The 20,147-nt window shown below is 41.1% G+C and overlaps 1 protein-coding gene across 3 annotated transcripts in view; it reads left to right on the top strand.

Annotated features, from left to right (window-relative positions):
• Positions 1-20,147, top strand: part of exoc4 (exocyst complex component 4) — a 516,360-nt gene that overhangs the window by 115,588 nt on the left and 380,625 nt on the right. For all 3 annotated transcript variants that reach the window (XM_078235822.1, XM_078235823.1, XM_078235825.1), the window contains exons 7-8: positions 714-859; positions 3,774-3,862. In XM_078235822.1, coding sequence (XP_078091948.1) covers positions 714-859; positions 3,774-3,862 — 235 coding nt within the window. The remainder of the gene's footprint in view (positions 1-713; positions 860-3,773; positions 3,863-20,147) is intronic.

The following is a 20,147-nucleotide window of genomic DNA, read 5'->3' as shown; positions in this document are numbered from 1 at the left end:
TTCCTCTTCCTGTGCTGCAGACCTTCAGTCTGGTGGGATCAGGGTTGGTCCATGATAATCAGCAGGATGCTTCCTTGCCCATATTTGTCCTAATGCCGTGAGACTTCAAGGGGTCCAGATTCGATGTTGAGGACTCTGAGGGCAACTCTTTCCCAACTGTGCTGCCACCTCTGCTGGGTCTGTCTTGTCGGTGGGACAGGACATACCCAGAGATGGTGATGGTGATTTCTGGGATGTCATCTGTAAGGTATGATTCTGTGGGTATGACTATGTCAGGCTGTTGTTTGACGAGTCTGTGAGAGAGCTCTCCCAACTTTGGCACAAGTCGCCTGATGTTAGTATGGAGGGCGTTGCAGGGTCGACTGGGCTATGTTTGCCATTGTCTTTTCTGGTGCTTTTAAGCTGGGTGTTCCATCCGCTTTCATTCCTTTTAGACTTTTTCGCAGTTTGACATTGCTGACTGGCTTGCTGCATCAGAGGGCATTTAAGAGTCAACCACAATGCTGTGGGTCTACTCCTCAGTGCTGCAGAATGGGTGTGTATACATGCGCTTGTTTGCATCTTTACCTTTGGTATAAATTGCCTGGTGCAGGAACGTATAAGAAAGAAACCATAAATGATGCAAGTTATGACTTGTTGCAGAAAGGTTATGTTGTAAAGTTGGCGTGAGCCTGTTTCTGTAATATTTCCTTTTAACATTTTGTCATTTACAGATGCTGTTGACAGAATACTTGGATGTGAAGAACACTCGAACTGCTTCTGAACCTTCGTCACAGCTCAGCTATGCCAGCTCTGGGAGTGATTTTGCAGCATTCTTTGCCAAAAAGAGACCTCAGAGGCCCAAAATGTCCCTCTTTAAGTAAGAATAATATCACCCATTTTATATATATTTTTATTTAGAAAAGAAATGGTTATGCTTTCTTAATACTATTTCAGTTTAAAACAAAAAAAGGTTCATTTTTCTTCAGTGAATATGACCTTCCTGTAACATTTGCAGTTTGTTGTTTTTATGTGCTGGTGTGGAGAAAAGCAAGTCGGGCTAGCCAAGTACTTGAAAGCTGTTTCCCCTTTTGTAACAAACAGAGAAGCGTCAATGATAGCCACAAAGAAACCTGAAACCCGTTCTATTCCTCCTACTGAAAGGAGGAATTGGGAAGGCAGCCATGGTGGGGTTGCAGGTGGAAAACCTACAAAAGTCTGAGGTCATGTACCAACCGACTCAAGAGCAGCTTCTTCCCTGCTGCCATCAGACTTTTGAATGGACCTACCTCATATTAAGTTGATCTTTCTCTACACCCGAGCTGTGACTGCAATGCTATATTCTGCACCCTCTCCTTTCCTTGTCTATGAACGGTAGCGCGCAAGAAACAATACTTTTCACTGTATCCCAATACACGTGACAATAATAAATCAAATCAAGAATGGGAGTTATCTAAATCTTTTTTAACTTGAACATGTTTCACCTTTTAATGATTCGAGTGCAGAAAGATAACTGAAAGCATTCTGGTTCATTGGTTTAGCTGTTGTGGAGGTCATTTCATAGAATTACACTTTATCTCTGGAAATAGCAATTTTGAACTCCTACCACTGCATTGGGTTTTGTTGATGTAGACAATGTTACTTTTTTCGTTGTTCATTCTTGGGATGTGAGCATCGCTGTGAAAATCAGCACATATTACTCATCCCCAATTGTCCATGGGGATGTGTGTTGTGCCGCCATCTTTAAACACTGTGGTGTATACTCGCCCACAATTCTGTTAGAAAGGGCCAGCACATTTCCTGAAATAAGTAGTTGAATTTCATTTGGAGAAGGAGCAGAATCTCTTTTATACAGTAGATTCACTCTTCAGGATTGATGCACAAATCATCTTGCTTGAGGCTTGCTGTGGTGTTTTAGATGAATTTTCTATTGGCAAGGGAATCATAAAAATTGCATATTGTAATAGTGAGTATTATAGCAAAGGGACTGTGTGTAAAAATGGTTTGAAAGGGCCCTTGGGTGATGGGGTAAGCAAGGTTATTGCTGAGTTGATGCTTAAAACAATTTTGCAGGTTTCTGAAAGCTCATGTGTAATGAAAATATTATTTTTGTCACTTCCGTGTGATCTATCAAACCAAAATCACATCATCAAATTATAAGCACAGCACAATATTTTATGGACTCCGCATGAATTTTTTTGAGATGCATAAAACCTGAACCAGTTCAGAAAAAAAAAACTCTGCAAAGATTTGTTTATGTGAAATACAAGCTAAAAATGCTGACAATGTACAGCACCCTTCTCAAGTTCCAAAATGAGAAAAGATTGATGAATACAAAAGCACGATACCTGGACCCTGCAATCCTAAGTAGGACCAGAAAATGCTGCAAATACTCAGCAGGCCAGGCAGCAGCTGTGGAGAGAGAAACCGAGTTATGTTTAATGTTGATGGCCTTTCATTAGAACTGGAAAAAGTTAGAGATGAAATGGGTCTTTTACAAATACAGTGATGGAGAAGGTGGTGAGGAGAGGAAAGAACAACACATTGAAGACGGGAGAGATTATACAATAATGCGGCAGTCTTGCAGGGCAAGGGGCTGGTGTGTGACAGTAAGGAAAACAAAAGTTGGTCTGGGGGAGCAGAAAATTCAAAAAGCTGAAGAATCATGATCAGCAGCTGCTGTCTGCTAAATGGTGGTTCAGATCCAAAATTGTTCAACTCACTGAGTGAAAAAGCTGTAAAGTGCTTAACCAGAAGTTGAGGTGCTGTTCTACAAGCTTGTGTTGAGCTTGGTACAGGATAAAAGGCTGAAGTTGGAGCAGGATGAGGATTATAATGCCAGATGACTGGAAGCTCTGGGATCACACTTATGAATGTAGGTTTACTGCTAAGTAATCACCCAATCTCTTTGGCCTCTCCAGTGTCTGGAAAGGCCACATTATAAAATACTAAACTGAAAGAAGTGAAAGTTAGTGAATTTTTCACCTGGAAGCAGTGTTTAATGCCATGGTAGCAAAGGCGGAGCTAAAAGGGCAGGTGTTGTTACACTTCCTACACTTCCAGAAGAATGTGTGGGATAGGGTGGCTTGTGCTGCAATAACATACACTCATTCCCAAACAAAACTTCCTATTTCGTGAAATTGATTTTGAATGGAGAGAAATTCTTCTTCGTTTTCAGTTGGTTTCGCATAGTTACTGCCCATTAGGATACGTAGCTTTGAAGATTTTTACAGCATGGAAGGAGGTATTTTGACCCATCATATTTGTGTATCGACTCTTTGTCTTGGGCTGGTAGTAGCCAACGTCAAGACCTTTCCTGGCAAGTCCTGTTCATCACATGTTTGTCTGGCACTAATCCCATTCACCTGCTCTCTCCCAGGGTCTTGTCTTTCTCTCCTATACTTCAAACTTTTCTCCACTGCTTGTTCTTAAAAAATGAAATAGTCTCTGCCTTGACTTCCTGTGACAGAGCATTCCATATTCTAGCAACTCTTTTTTTCTTGACCTCAGTCCACATTTTTAAATTAATGAAATGGCATACTTGTCTAAATTCACTTTAAAACCCTTGATTTTTTTCTCAAAGACTAAAATTAAGTCGTTTGTGAACTTATTGTTAATATAGCATCTTTTCTCACCCCTTTTAACATAAGGTGTTATGCAAGTTCCGTAATATGAACTTGAAGTGCAACATTTCTGATTCAAAGGCATATTAATACCCATTGTTTAGCATGAGTTCAGAAGAACAAAACATAACTTGTCGTGCACATCCTTCAATGCAGTTTGTCTGATTGCAGGTTTGAGTCGTCGTCACATGCGATCAGCATGAGCGCATATCTGCGTGAGCAAAGACGGGAGCTGTACAGCAAGAGTGGAGAGCTGCAAGGTAAATTCATTAGAAATTGTATACTTGATGCATGCTGAACTGTAGATCCAGAGTTCTGAAATGCAGCAATATTTTAAATTCAATCCTCACTGCATGCTTCTTGGTGTCCTCAAGTAGGCTTGAAGATTGGCGGTAAATAGCTGGTGCTCTGAGTTGAAAGTGTGAAATGCTGAAACTACTCAACAGGCCCATCTGCATCCCATGACTTTAGTGGTCTTTGGAAAATACCTCATTTAGCATTTGAGTTTCTTTAGAAGAAGCACAAGACCGTAGGGCTTCCTAAAGCACTTCACAGCCAATTCAGTCTTTTTAAAGTGTAGTCACTGCTCTTATTTGGCAAACTTGGCAATTAATTTGTGCATAGCATCCCATAAACATAAGTGTGACCAGGCAATCGTTTTATCAATGTTACTTGAGAGATTAATGACGACCTAGCACAGCGGGGCACTCCCTGCTGTTCTTTAAACAGTGTGATGGAATCGTTTATGTCCATTTGAGGAAGCAGGCAGGGCTTGGTTTATTACCTCGCCCATAAAACACTGCAGTATTATTATATTATTGTGCGGATTTCTAATATTTAGCTTGCGTGTTTTTAATTATGCAAAATGTCATTATTTTTAAATATTATCGTTCTTTGCATTAAGTAAGGTGCACAAATGTTTATATCAAAATTTGTAGCTTTTGTCATTCCTTAATACTAACTTTTTCTGCAGTAGAACTTTATTTAATTCTGTTGTTTGGTTTAAATTACTTACCACACAGAGACAAGTTACCTTTAATTTTATGAAATATTTTTTAAAAATATCTCAAACTTTTAAAATCCCAAATGAGTCTTTAATATAAAATTGTTAGATAAAATAAGCCTGGACCTGCTCTTTGTTGCATACTAAATACTATGACTACATTTTTTTTGAAGATAATTGGGTGTCTTTCGTTGTGGACTTTGATGTTCAGCCTTTTAATTGATCACAACTTTATCCCTCACGTAACCAGACCAAGTCACGGAGTTCCCTTAAACAGCTGTTTTTAATTCAAGCTATATGGTGAGGATGTTGGAAAGTCACAGGTCCGAACCTGCAACTAGCCAGAGTCCAGAATTCAGGAATACACAAACAGTTATAGTTTCAAATTTGATTACAAGTAATTCGCGTATACCAATCAAGATATAATAGTTATCTCTATCCATTCAAAGTTATTGATTGAACCTACATCATAAGGTACAGATATTAAAACCAATCACAATTATTACATGCCTGTTTAATTATAATATCCAATCAGCACAAAGTCTTAAATCATGTTAGCTAACGTAATTCAACATTGTTACAAGTTATTATTGATGTTCCAGTTTGTGTCTGTATATATCCTTCTCCTCCCATGTTGAGATGTCTGATTTAATGAATTCTCTCAGACTAAAGGCCTTGACGCTTATCTTTGGAGATTTTTATGAAGACCTCTTGATTTTCTCATAGCAGCTTATGTGATTTTTAAACTTTTCAGTCCCCACTTTGGCCATTGGGTGACCACCCCAAAGAGGCCAATGCAATGTCAAGAATACCTCTCCGAATCCTTCAGGTGACCAGTCGTCCCGATGTCTAGAGGTACCCTGAACTATTCTGCTGTAAATATCAGCTTCTAGCTTTTCCCCTTTTTAATAGGGAGCCATGGGAACACTACTCCTGTCCCTGCGATCAGCCCTATCCTGATTATTTCCCACCAATTGGTTAGGTGGTTCCCTGCCATTCCTGGAACAACTACATACCACCAATGGTGTGTTCCTGATGGTGCTAGTCTGGGTAGCTAGTTTCACCTGTTTACGTCCATTATGGGTCTGCTCTTTGGAACACCTGACCTATTCATGGATAATTTCCACAGCCTCTCACATGGCCTGTCGGATCACGTTCCCTGGTGTCTTGTCAATGTACCATGAGTCATCCCACCAGGCACGAAATAAGTATCCCGCTGTTTTTCCAGACAAGTGGAACCCTCCCTTAAGTCTTGCAGACAAAAACTGAAATTGCTTTCACAAAATACAGCCCCTGAGATTATCTCTGTCTCAGGGGTGATTATACACCCTATGTGGGGCCCACCAGCGCTGCTTTGATTGCCTCCTTTAGTGGAAAGATATCAACAATTATCTTGCTGGTGTTCCCTAGAGGCTCGTGAGTCCGACAAGCACACACTATGTAGTGCTCTGATTCTGAACAACATTCTGTTGTGCTCACATATGCAGGCCCTCCTTATTGGTCATGGATCACGGTGAACCCAACCCCCTTCACTGGACCTCCTCCCGGTCGAGTGACCACTAATTCATGTCTGCTTTGGTGAATGTTAATCAAGTTTAATTTGTACAGGGAGGTAATTAAGTCGAGAAATGGTTCCAAACCTTCGATCTCAAACAAAATTGTCGCTGGGCCTCAGTGGTATTGATCATTCCTTCGGTTACATGATTAAATGCTTTATTGGAGTTCCTCATGCTGTGGGTCTGCAGTGGTGAATGCATACTCGGTTCCATAGGCTCCATACTGTAGCCCCTTTCCAACTTCTGTGGCAACCCAAGAGGAATAGGAAGGGTGCTCTCACTCTGATGGGATTGTACTATAAGCCCCCCAACAGCCATTGGGACATTGAGGAACAAATATGTAGGCAGATTATGGAAGGATGCAATAACAACAGGGTTGTCATTGTGGGTGACTTTAACTTTTTAAAGTAAAAGTTTATTTATTATTCACAAGTAAGGGCTTACATTAACACTGCAATGAAATTACTGTGAAATTCCCCGAGTCCCCACACTCCAGCGCCTGTTTGGGTCAATGCACCTAACCAGCAGGTCTTTCAGACTGTGGGAGGAAACCAGAGCACCTGGAGGAAACCCACGCAGACGAGGGGAGGACGTGCAAACTCCACACAGACAGTCAACCAAGCCGGGAATTGAACCTGGGTCCCTGGCACTGTGAGGCAGCAGTGCTAGCCACCGTGCCACCCCAGTATTGTTGTTAAGAGACCTACTGATTATGGAAAGATGCAATAACAACAGGGTTGTCATTGTGGGTGACTTTAACTTCTCCAATGTTGACTGGAACTTCCTTCGAGCAAGAGGCGTAGACAGGGCAGAATTTGTTCAGTGCATCCAAGAGAGTCTCTTGAAACAGTATGTGGATAGTCCAACAAGGGTCCGACAAGCACACAGGACCCGCAAGTTCCAGTCAGGGGGAAAGACAAAGGTGGCAAGGTAAGGGACCCATGGATAACGAGGGAGGATGTGAATTTAGTCAAAAGGGAAAAAGAAGCATGTGTGAAGTTTAGGAAGCTAAAATTGGATAGGGTCCGTGTGAAATATAAAGAAAATAGGAAAGAACTCCAGTAGGTAATTAGGAGAACAAGGAGGGGCCATGAAATGACCTTGGCAAGTAGGGTTAAAGAGAATCCCAAGGCATTTTATACATGCATTAAAAACAAGAGGATGACTCGGGAGAGAGTGGGACCACTCGAGGATGAAGGAGGGATCTTGTGCTTGGAGTACCTTGCATCAGTAGTTACCAAGGAGAAGGACGTGGAGGATGATGAGATTCATGTGGAGCATGCTAATGTGCTAGGGCATTTTGAGATGAAGAAAGAAGTGGTGTTGGGTCTCTTGAAGAGCATTGAGGTGGGTAAGTCCCCAGGACCCAATGGGATCTATTCCAGGTCAATTGAGAGAGGCAAGAGAGGAGATTGCTGGGGCCCTGACAAAGATCTTTGTATCCTCGCTAGCTACTGGAGAGGTCCCGGAGAGCTGACAAGTAGCTAATGTTATTCCTCTGTTTAAGAAAAGAAAAAGGGATAATCCAGGAAATTATAGACTGGTGAGTCTCACATCGGTGGTTGGGAACCTATTGGAAAAGATTCTTGGGGATAGGATTTACACGCATTTGCAAAAAAATGACCTAATTAGGGAAATTCAGCATGGCTGTGTGCGGGGCAGGTCGTGTTTTACTAACTTGATTAAACGGCTCTTTTTCCCATTCATTCTTGCTTATTTGGCACTCTGATTATTTATTTACGAACTTTATATCTGCCAGAAAAACAAAACTGAATCTTCAATCTTTAAACTTCTAAGTGAAAAAGGGTGTATATGACAGTTGTCAGATTGATAACACAACTGAGAGCCAGACTGAATATAGAAAGTTCAGTGAGGATCGAAGAGCAGCAAAGTGCGAATGAGCAGAGTGAAACTGGCAACCAATGTACAAGAGAATCCCAAAGTCTTCTGTAGCCATATAGAATCATAGAAACATACAGCGCAGAAGGGGCCCTTCAGCCCATCGAGTCTGCATTAGAAACACCTGAACTCCTACCTAATCCCACCTACCAGCATTTGGCCCATAGCCCTGAATGTTATGATGTGCCAGTGCTCATCCAGATACTTTTTAAAGGATGTGAGGCAACTTGCTTCCACCACCCTCTCAGGCAGCACATTCCAGACTTCCACCACCCTCTGGGTAAAAAAGTTTTTCCTCTCATTCCCCCCTAAACCTCACCCCTCATCTTGAACCAATGTCCCCTCATGACTAACCCTTCAACTAAGTGGAACAGCTGTTCCTGATCCACTCTGTCCATGTCTCTCATAATCTTGTACACCCTGATTAGGTCGCCCCTCAGTGTACTCTTCCCCAATTAAAACATCCCAAGCCTATGCAAACTCTCTTCATAACCTAAATGTTCCATCCCAGGCAGCATCCTGGTGAATCTCCTGTGCACCACCTTCAGTGCAATCACATCCATCCAATAATGTGGTGACCAGAACCTCACACAGTACTCTAGCTGTGGCCTCACCAAAGTTCTATACAACTCCAACATGATTTCTCTGCTTTTGTATTCTATCCCTCGAATGATAAAGGCAAGTGTCCCATTTGCCTTTTTCACCACCCTACGAACATGCCCTTCCGCTTTCAGAGATCTGTGGACAAATGTGCCATGGTCCCTTTGTTCCACAGAACTTCCTCGTGTCCTACCATTCATTGAGTACTTTCTTGTCAAATTACTCCTCCCAAAGGGTAAAAGTCCATCTGCCACTTAGCTGCCCATTTGACCATTCCATCTATATCATCTGGTCGCCCAAGAGACACAGCCTCACTGTTAACCACCCGGCCAATCTTTGTGTCATCCATAAACTTACTAATCCCACCCCCCACAGTCATTAATGTCATTTATATAAATGACAAATAATGGGGGGGCCCAACACAGATCCCTGTGGTACGCCACTGGACACTGGCATTGAAGTCACTAAAGCAGCCTTCTGTCATCACCCTCTATCTCTTACAACTGAGCCAATTCTGAATCCACTTTATCAAATTACCTTGTATCCCATGTGAATTTACCTTATTTACAAGTCTCCCATGTGGGACCTTGTCAAAGGCTTTGCTGAAATCCATATAAACGACATCAACTGCACTACCTTCGTCTACATACCTGGTCACCTCTTCAAAAAGTTCAATCAAATTTGTTCGGCATGACCTCCCTCTGACGAAGCCATGCTAACTATCTCTAATCAAGCTTTGCCTCTCCAACCGGAGATAGATGCTCTCCAGAAGTTTTTCTAATAGTTTCCACTGACAGGAGACTTACTGCTCTGTAGTTCCCTGGTTTATCTCTACAACCCTACTTAAATAGCGAAATCGCATTAGCTGTTCTCCAGTCATCTGGCATCTCCCTCCGTGACCAGAGAGAAATTGAAAATTTGGGTCAGAACCTCTGCAGTCTCCTCCCTTGCCTCCCACAGCAGCCTGGGACACATTTCACCTAGACCTGGAGATTTATCCACTTTTAAGGGTGCCAGCACCTCCATGATCTTGTCCTTCCCTGTGTCAATTTGCTCAAGAGCCTCACAGTCTCTTTCTCTGAATTCTATACCATTGTCCTCATTCTCTTGGGTGAAGATGGATGTGAAGTATTCATTCAATACTCTACCCATGTTCCCTGGCTCCACCAACAGATTGCTCTAATGGGCCCTACTCTTTCCCTGGTTATCCTCTTCCCATTGATGTGCTTATAGAATATCTTGGGATTTTCCTTACTTTTACCAGCCAGAGCTTTCTCATATCCCCTCTTTGCATTCCTACTTGCTTTCTTGAGCTCCACCCTGCACTTTCTATACCTCACTAATGCGCCCACTAATTTGCTCCCCTTGTACTTTTTAAAAGCCTTTCTTTTCCTTCTCAATGAATATGAATTGTAAAGGTGTGGTAAAAGGAATGGAACTGATTAAGGACCAAAAAGAGGCAGAGGGCATGGTTGAAATATTGATTGACTGACTACATTTTATCTGTCTTTACCAAATAAGAAGTCGCTGCCAAATTCACGGTGAAAGAGGAGGTCGTTGAGACACTGGATGGTCTAGCAATTGTTGAAGAGAAGGTTTTAGGAAGGCAGGCTGTCATTGATGTCATCAGTCCCAGATCAGATGCATCGAGGATAATGAGGGAAGTAAGATTTGAAATTGTGAAGGCACAAGCCATAGTCTTCCAATCCTCCTAAAGTATGGAGATAGTGTCAGAGGATTGAAGAATTGCAAATGTTACATCCTTGTTCAGAAAAGGTTGCAACGGCAGACCAAGTTTAATCTTGGTTTTAGACGTGATAATCCAGGATAAATTTAACAGCCACTTGGACAAATGTGAATTAATTAAGTAAAGCCAGCATGGATCTGTTAAGGCAAAATCTTTGTTTATTACTGAGTTTTTTGATGAAGTAACTGAAGATTGTTGAGGTTAATGTGGTTGATGTGCTGTATATGAACTTCCAAAAGGTGTTTGATAAAATGCTACACAACAGACTTGTCAGCAAAGTTGAAGCCCATGGAATTAAAGCAACACGAATACAAAGTTGGCTGAGTGACAGTAAACAGAGTAGTGGAGAACAATTCTGATTTTTGGACTGAGAGCAATATATCATGGGTGACCCAAAACTTGATATCAAGACTTTGGCTCTTATTGATCTCTACTAATGATCGAGTCTTGGGTGTGTAGGATACAATTTCAAAATTTGCAAATGTTACGTAACTTGGAAAGATTATGCAACAAAAACAGAAAATGTTGTAAAAACTCAGCAGGTCTGGCAGCATCTGTGGAGAGGGAATAGAGTCAATGTTTCAAGTCTGAATCGAAGAGTCATCCAGACTCAAAACATTGGCTTTATTCTCTCTCCACAGATGCTGCCAGACCTGCTGAGATTTTCCAGCACTTTCTGTTTTTGTTTAAGATTCCAGCTTCCACAGCATTTCACCTTTTACCTTTTGAAATATTATGATTTACATTAAGAGGACTTGTGCCGGTGGAATGATAGACACGTGGAAGATGAAATTTCATGCAGAGAAGTGATACACTTGGAAGAATTAGGAAAAGCAATGTGAAATAAAGGGTATGTTCTAAATGCAGTGCATGGGCCAAAGGATCTGTGCGGTATTTGCGCACAAATTGTTGAAGGTGGCAGGGCAGGCGTATGGGATCCTGTGCTTTTTAATAGCGGAATAAAACATGGAAGTTATGGCGATTCTGTATTAAATCCTGCTTTTGGCCTCAGCAAGGATGTTGTATCCAATTCTGGGCAGCACACTTCAGAAATGACGTGAAGGCTTTCGAGACATTGCAGAAAAGATTAATGAGAATTCTTCTGGAGATGAGTAATTTCAGTTATGTGGACAAATTAGTGACGCTGGAGCTGCTCCGCTTAGAGAAGAGAAGGCTGAAAGACTTTTCTTTAAGTATTCAAAACCATGAGGGGCCCAGACAGAGTAAATAGGGAGAAAATGTACCCATTGACAAAATTATTGAGGGACAGACACCACCAATTCAAGTGAGTGGCAGAAAAATCAAAGGCAACATGTGGAAAAAGCTTTTTATAATGCTGCGAGTGGTTAGGATCTGGAACAAAATACCCGAGGACATGGTGGAGGCAGATTCAATCGTGGCTTCTTTGGAAAGAGTTAGATAATTATCTGAAGAGAAAAAATGTGCAGGGCTGCGACAAAAAGGCAGGAGAGTGGGACGAGCTGACTCTCTCTTGCAAAGAGCTGGCATGACCATGATGGGCCAAATGGCCTCCTGTACTGTTACTACTCTACGATTCTGTGATTCTATAAGCAATTCACATCTCATTCTTCCCTTCATAGCAGGTTCCTGACCAGTTAACATGACAAAGATATGTCCCTTTTGTACAGTGCTCAGCATAATAACTCTTCTTTGCTGCCTCCCAAACCTAAACTGAGGCCTCTTCTGCCTGCTGAGGCAGATGTAAATCATCACGTGCTACTATTTGAAGATGAGGGTGTAGTTTTTCCAGTATTCTGGCTAACATTTATTTATCAACCCACACTACCAAAATATATTATCTATTCATTTGATACTTGTGTAACTTTGCAAATTGGATACTGTGCTTCACAATGTTTCAATACCAATTCCACTTCAAAAGTAATCAGTTGGTTGTAAAACATTCTGGAATGTCCTGAGGACATGAATATAAATGCAAGTTCTTCATTTTCTTAATATCCTTTTTACAGTACCAAGTTCAAAACAGCATGCAGTTTCCTGAATAAAATTGTAAGATACAGGAAAGGTAGTAAGCCGTAAGCCTCATCGAGCTTGCTCTGCCATTCAATAAGATCATGGCTGAACTGCTACATCAGCTCTACTTTCCCACCCTATCCGTAGATATTTGAACGCTAAGGAAATCAATGCAGTTCAGTTGAGTACACTCTTCACTTGAGCGTCCAAGCCTTCTGAAATAGAGAGTTCCAAAGATTCACAATGCTTTGAGCAGTCTGAAATATTCAACCCCTTAACCTGAGACAATGACCCTTAATTCTAGGCACCTGAATCAGGGCAAACATCCTTTAAACATCGACCCAGGGAAGCCTTCTAAGAATTTTACACAGTTCAATGAGATCACCCCTCATTTTAAACAACAAACAGCATTCTACATAATCCCTCCTCAAGAGGACAGAGGAATCAACTAAGTGAACCTTTGTTGCACCCCCACAAAAGCAAGAAAACTCTTCCTTCGTTAAGACAACCAAAACTGTATTCCCTACTCCAGGTGTGTGGTCTCGCCAAAGCCCAATATAATTACAGCCAAAAGTCCCTTACTCTTGTACAGTGGCTACAGGAGCAAGTTAGAGGCTCGGAATACTGCAGCGAGGAACTCGCCTCCTGACTCCCCAAAGCCTGTTCACCATCTACAAGTCAGGAGTGTAACGAAATACTCCCCACTTGCCTGGATGGGTGCAATTCCAACAACACTCGAGAAGCTTGACACCATCCAGGACAAAGCAGCCCACTTGAGTGGCACCACACCCACTCTCTCCACCACCGACACTCAGTAGCAGCAATGTGTACAATCTACAAGATGCACTGCAGAAATTCACCAAAGACCCTTAGATAGCACCTTCCAAACCTTCGACCACTTCTATCTAGAAGGACAAGGGCAACAGATACATGGGAAGACCACCACCTGCAAATTCCCCTCCAAGCCACTCACCATCCTGACTTGGAAATATATCGCCATTCCTTCAGTGGGTCAAAATCCTGAAATACCCTCCCTAACGGCATTGTGGGTCAACCCACAGCACGTGGACTGCAGTGTTTCAAGAAGGCAGCTCACCAGCACCTTCTTGAGGGCAATAAATGCTGGCCAGCCAGAGATGCCCATGTCCCACAATTGAATTTAAAAAAATACTGTCATCTTTTTGCAATAAAGACAGATGTACTATTTGCCTTTCTAATTGCTTGCTGTGCCTCAGTCATAGTCATTATGTCACAGAAGGGTGGGGGGGAGGGACATTCGATCTATCAGCTGGCTCTCTGAAGAGCTAGTCAATGAATCCTGTTTATCATCTTGGAAGTTTATTGCCCCCCAATGCCCTTCCAGTTTCCTTCTGAAATCATTCTCGATCTTTACCACTTGCTTCACTGGAAAGCTCCTCTTCATGTCACCCCTGCATCTCTTGCCCAAAACCTTAAATCTGCGTCCCCAAGTCCTTCTACCTGCATGTTATTTTTGTGTAGTTAATCTATAAGTAGTCCCGAATCCTTTTGAAAACCAACATTTACTTGTCTCTCACCTTGTAAAACATTCTGCTTTTCTGTTATTCTGCCTTTCCATTCTTTCCACCACAGTTGATAATTTCACCCTTGACCTACCTCGTTTTATCCTGCCTGCCACTTTCTTGCCAATTCTCGTAGCTGGTCTATATCCCGATGTAGCTTCATGGCCTCCTCCTTATAGCTTAATTTCCCATTAACGTTGGTTCACCACGGCCAGATGTTATTTTAAAATTTCAATCTTCAAATTTGTAAATTTTGACTGTCGCCTGTTAAGACCCAAGCCAGAAACTCCAAGGTGTTTTATGAAGTTAGCCTAGACTCTTTAAGTTTTTACATTTGAGTTTGGCACGGTTGCGCATGAGGTGTTTCACTCCAGGTATAATTTAAGTGACCCACTAGGAAGCTTTTATCAAACAAAGTTTATTTACAAACACAGTTAAAATCTTATAAAAATTAGCAGAAGTTTTAGCAATTACAAGGATCAACCATGATGTCGTATAAATCTTAACACCTAACTAACTATGATGTCCCAAGTCAAACAATACCCCACAAACATATAGCCCTTTCTCGGCTTGGCACAAAAAGCAAATATGTCATGTGATGCTAGATTTCACAGCTTTTTTAACACCCGCTGTGAATTGGTCTGTTGAATGTTGGATTCCCAGTCATGGAACCTTCCAAAAAGCTTCTGAAGAGAGAGATAGAGACAGAAAAACACACTGTCTTCTTCCACAAGCTTCGAACAGCAACTAAATCAAAACTAAAAACTCAGACTTTTCTGTGGGGGGGGGGAAAAAACGCTCCCCAAGCATCACCTGACCTGTTAATCATGCTCCACCCAGCAATTTCCAACAGATCGTAAAACCCCAGGACATTGCATTAGTCCAGATTAAAAATAAACATGGGCTGGAATTATACTGTTCCACCCGCTATGGGAATCTGAATGGGCGAAGGGCAGACCATGGAAAGGTCCATTGACCTTGGGCTGGATTTTACGGTTTCAGCATGAGCGAGGCTGTGAAGTCCCGCCCATTAAATTGCTTCAGTAACGATTAGAGACAGAGGCTGCAAACAAAACGGTGCCAAACTGCTAGGCGCTGTTTGAAAAAGCCTGCCAAGATACCTGATTAAGATACATTTCTTAAAGACACAGTATTGTCACAAGATTATCATTCTAAACTTCTGTCTGCTGGCTTAAAATAACTGTCATGATGTGGAGATGCCGGCGTTGGACTGGGGTAAACACAGTAAGAGTTTTAACAACACCAGGTTAAAGTCCAACAGGTTTATTTGGTGGCAAATGCTATTAGCTTTCGGAGCGCTGCTCCTTCGTCAGATGGAGTAGATATCCACTCCATCTGACGAAGGAGCAGCGCTCCCAAAGCTAATGGCATTTGCCACCAAATAAACCTGTTGGACTTTAACCTGGTGTTGTTAAAACTCTGACTGTATTAAAATAACTGTAACATCACATCAACTGTTTTTGGTTACCCATTCACCAAAACCGCCAATCTTTTTCTTACTATGACATGACAAGCACGCCAAAGACACTGCTTCCTAATGAATTCTCTTTTTTATTTGAAGAAATATGCAGTACATGCTGTTAATAGGATTGAGGCATTTAATTGATTCAAGCCATGATAGTTGTGGTCATTGTGTTTATTTATGGAGTGCGAAAAAGACCATGACTGGTATTGGGTATGTTTGGTAGCAGTGATAATTCTGTATCTGATCTGGAATTTGAAACTCTCAGCAGACATCTCTCATGTAGTTCTCCTCTGATTGACCTTTAACAAGGCCAAGAAAATCCTTAAGGACCAATTTTACTTTACTACTAAACTCAGCTTCTATGCAAATAGGTGAAAAATCATGCATTTTACCACACTGTATCACTCTTCTGCCGTTTACTTGTGTCCACTTTTCACACAAGAAAATACCAGGTCTACCATTTAAGGTGGGACTGAGGAGAAATTATTTTCTGAGGGTTGTTTGTATGTCAAATTCTTTTCCCCAGAAAGCAAAAGAGGGTAGGTCATTTAAAAGGCAGAGTTCAACAGATTTTTGATAGACAAGGGAGTCGACAGTTTTGGGGGGTGCAAACAGCCAACTGGTGTTGAGTATGAAACCAGATCGACCTTGGTCTTATTGACTGGCAGAGCCGGCATGAAGGGCTGAATGGCCTTCCCTTGTTCCTATGCCCTATGTTCCTATGGATTAATTTCAATGATGTGCCTCTGCTAAGTGAGATAAATGATTGAAATAATTTTCGAGCCAAATGAATGGAAGTAGAAATATTGGGACTTTCAAAATATAGCTTGACACTAAATATATGAATTGAACTCGGGTGATGCACTTTGACGGACCAATGGCCTTTCCTCATCTCCATAATTATGAGATGTCTGCTGTAACTTATCCCCCTCACATAATTATAATGTGTGCATAAATGACCGAAAGGTACTGAGTTACGGTGTTAACATTCTCTTGAAAACACCAGTGACAATGATGTATATTGCAGCATAATTAGAATCCTTACAGTGCAGAATTGAACCATAAAATTCATTCTTCAGTAATCTGATGCTATATTTTCCTGAATGCATGTATGCATGTCATTAATGTAATGGTGAGGTTACACTCGTATGTTTATCTAGTACTTTGGAACATAAACATGGCACAATGCAATAGCAAGATGGGAATTCAATTCCCTTACACTGCTGAGTTCCCCATCTTGGCTAAACAATTATGAACTAACATTGAATGGAAACTGGACTGTCCTCTGTGCATTTACTGCTCCAAGGAGATTAATTTAGTTTTTAATATGAGGAAAACTAATGCATTTCTTTACATTAACTTGGTTTGGTTTGGAATAAAAATAGAACATGTAACACCATCCCACCTTTTTGTACCAACCATAATAGTTTTCATACTGATGTAATATATAGTCATTTCGTTTTAATGTAAGATGACATTTTGTTTCCCAGTTCAGGCATTTTCTTTTATATAGTTACCACAGTTACAAGGATGCACAAGTTTTTGCCAATGCAGTTCTTGAGCTCGGTATTGTGGGTAACCCCCCACCTTTCCTGTATCTCTTCAGCCATGCAACCATCAGTGTTACAATCACTACACATTTCACCTGCATTGAGAAGTAAAATCAATATTGCAAACATGACAGGATGATTTCTAATACTTATCATCTATAGTAACATTGTGATAGTTGTTGTAATGCACTTAAAATATTGCTCTAAGTAGTACCAGGTAAAATATTCCAATTTCGTTTACAATGGATCAGATGAATTCTTCATTTCTTCACCCCTCCGTGCCAACCCCAACCATATTGGAAATTGGAGGCACTAACAGTCCTTTGCTGGTTCACAATGTTCTGCTGTCTGGTGCTGCAACAGCACCTTTCTACTTTGCTCAATTCACGAATAACATTTAATTCGGCAACCCACAAGGCAAAAGCAAAATACTGCAGGTGCTGGAAATTTGACAGGAAGACAGAAAATATTGGAAACATTCAGCAGGTCTGGCAGCATCAGTGATGAGAGAAGTAAAATTAAGATTTCAGCTTATTGACTTCATCAGAAATGCAGTAATCAATATCCAGTTTTCATGCACACTGGATCTCCCTTTAATTTTGATGGTGTGAAAATGAGTGCCAGCTAATGACTGATACATCATTAGTAAACCAGCTAGTTATAGAAAATAATTATATTCCAAGCCTGGTTAATTATTTTGTGTCTCACATTCCATCTGGTTTGTATTACCTTTATTCAGATGTCACCTTTACTCACTGTAACTGCAACAAATGTTGTAAAGTGATGTCCCCACAGAGTAGAAAATAATGCAAGTGTTTTAAAGCTGGTCTACCCAATCATCAGATTTTTTAAAAATGTCACAATTGATGAGCCTGTGTAAATATAACCTTCTTAGTGGTATCAGATTTTCCCCAATCCTTTTTAATTGGATTTTGCCTCTGGGATTCAATGTGTCATGTAGTTTTACCACACATCATCTGCTCCTGTCAATCTTTGTGGCATTGGCACTGTGTTGATCACTGTCTATCACCGAGCTCCAGCCTGGCAATTTTAAAAATTAGTGAATGAAACTACCAGGAAAATGTGAATTTTGCTTTCTTCGACAAAAGTTGCACTGTGCTACAGTGCTTCAGCCTCGCGAAGCGGATGAATTTCAGTCCGTTTTTATATCATCACAGACCTGTCATTGAATTTATATTCATTTTGGTTTTAAGAAAAAAAAATTATATATATTTATATTTTTATCATGAACTATGCTTCGATAAAGCAAATGCAGGTTATTAAATTTGCATGTAATTGCAATCTATTCCATTGGTTTTGATTTCTGTATCTTACTATCGGCAGCAGCCTATTCCTGACAGCTCTCATAGGGACCAGCAGTGGGCAGGCATGGTGGGAAGAGAGGGTGAGGGTGTTGCTTTTCTCCTTGTTTATTCATCGACTTGCTTAATGTTCTGTTCCTCTCTTTAGACAAACCATTGCTCTCATCTGATATTCTTTTGGGTTTCTGAGGGTCTGCTTGGCCGCCAACGGTGCCATTATTCAGTCAGCTAATGTGCTTCCATAAACATAGATTGTAGATTCAGTAATTATGCCATCATTAAAATCTGCTGTGTATTTCTATAGTACCTATCAGATTGTCAGTGTGTCCCAAAGCTCTTTTCGTGCAATCAGATAAAATTGTAGTGGGGGTCGTTGTAGTTAATATTGTTACGTAGGCAATTCCAGCAGAGAATTTGAGCATAAGATAATACAAACAGTAAATTAGATTCATTATTCTGTCGTTTTGGTGGCGCTGGTTGAAGTTTTCATGCTCTGTTTCTGTGCAGGTAGAAACAACACTCAGATGAAAAAAGAATTGAAGTCTATGACAGATTTTAAGTAATGAGATAATTTTCTTCATTGGTGGTTGAGCTGCCTGTGATAATGTATTTGTCACCATGTTGATGATCTGTTAATTTACTTGTGTTTATACACAGTGGATCCTAGGAAATGGTCCAGTTGCTCCAATATTATTTATCACAACTTTGCTTATTTGAAAAGTAAAATAAAATATTCCAATTTTATCTTAATATCGATGTATACCAGTCAATTAATTGTTAACAAAGATTTATGAATGTGTGCAATTCCAGGGGTACACGTGGAAAGGATATAAAAGTATATGAACTGCATCTGATGATTTGGATTCCTGTTGTCCTTGCTCGTCAGTGGTGATTGCACTTGGCATTTTAGTCAAGAAATGCCAATGGCACAAGTTATTTGGACTCTTGAATAAAGGAGAAATCCTTATTATAGCTGATGGATTTGTAGCATGAGTGAAAAGTTCTGTTATTGAGGAAGTACAATGAATGTATGGGAAGGCTGAAAAGATGGAATACATTATAAAGTTGCTCTTTGTACAACTAGACAATGGTGTAAAAGACTTTTGCCTGTGCAGTATGAACAATTAGAGATTGGAAATAAGCATTTGGTCCACACAAGAATAAAGTGAGACAGGGGAAACAGCAATATGATCCAGCTGGGATCAACCATTCAAGAAAAGGTAATGCTTTTGTAATGTAATGTTTCCAAATTTGCTTATGATCCAAAACTAGGTGAGAATGTAAGTTGTGAGGAAGGTGCAAAGAGGTTTCAAGTGGATTTGGATACACAAAGTAAATGGGCAAGAACATGTTTGATGGAATATAAACAAGAACAAAGAACAATACAGCACAGGAACAGGCCCTTCGGCCCTCCAAGCCCGCGCCGCTCCCCGGTCCAGGATTGAATCCTGAATCCAGGATCCCCGCCCAATTTTCCAGCCTATCTACATCCTAATATCCTATCCACCGAGCTGTCCCTCACAGCTACGATGCTTTGTTCATCACAACCTATTAACTCACCCCCACCCCCCCATTCCAGACCATGTGATCTCCAGGGAGAGGCGAAAACCCAGAGTGAAAACCCAGGGCCAATATGGGGAGAAAAAAAATCTGGGAAATTCCTCTCCGACCCCCTGAGGCGATCGAAACGAGTCCAGGAGATCACACTGGCCCTGATCAGAAAATGCTTCCCAACCCTATTCATTTCCACTTCTGCTTTACGAACACCATCTGAATTCCCTGCCCCCGAGACAGGTTCCCAACTATCCGCAGTCTCCTCTGTACTGGCACCAGCAAGATGATCATAGAA

Source organism: Mustelus asterias, chromosome 19, assembly GCF_964213995.1.
Source record: "Mustelus asterias chromosome 19, sMusAst1.hap1.1, whole genome shotgun sequence".
In the NCBI taxonomy this organism is placed as follows: Eukaryota; Metazoa; Chordata; class Chondrichthyes; order Carcharhiniformes; family Triakidae; genus Mustelus; species Mustelus asterias.
Note: the sequence above shows the minus strand (reverse complement) of the source record. Positions and strands in the feature narration are given on the sequence as shown.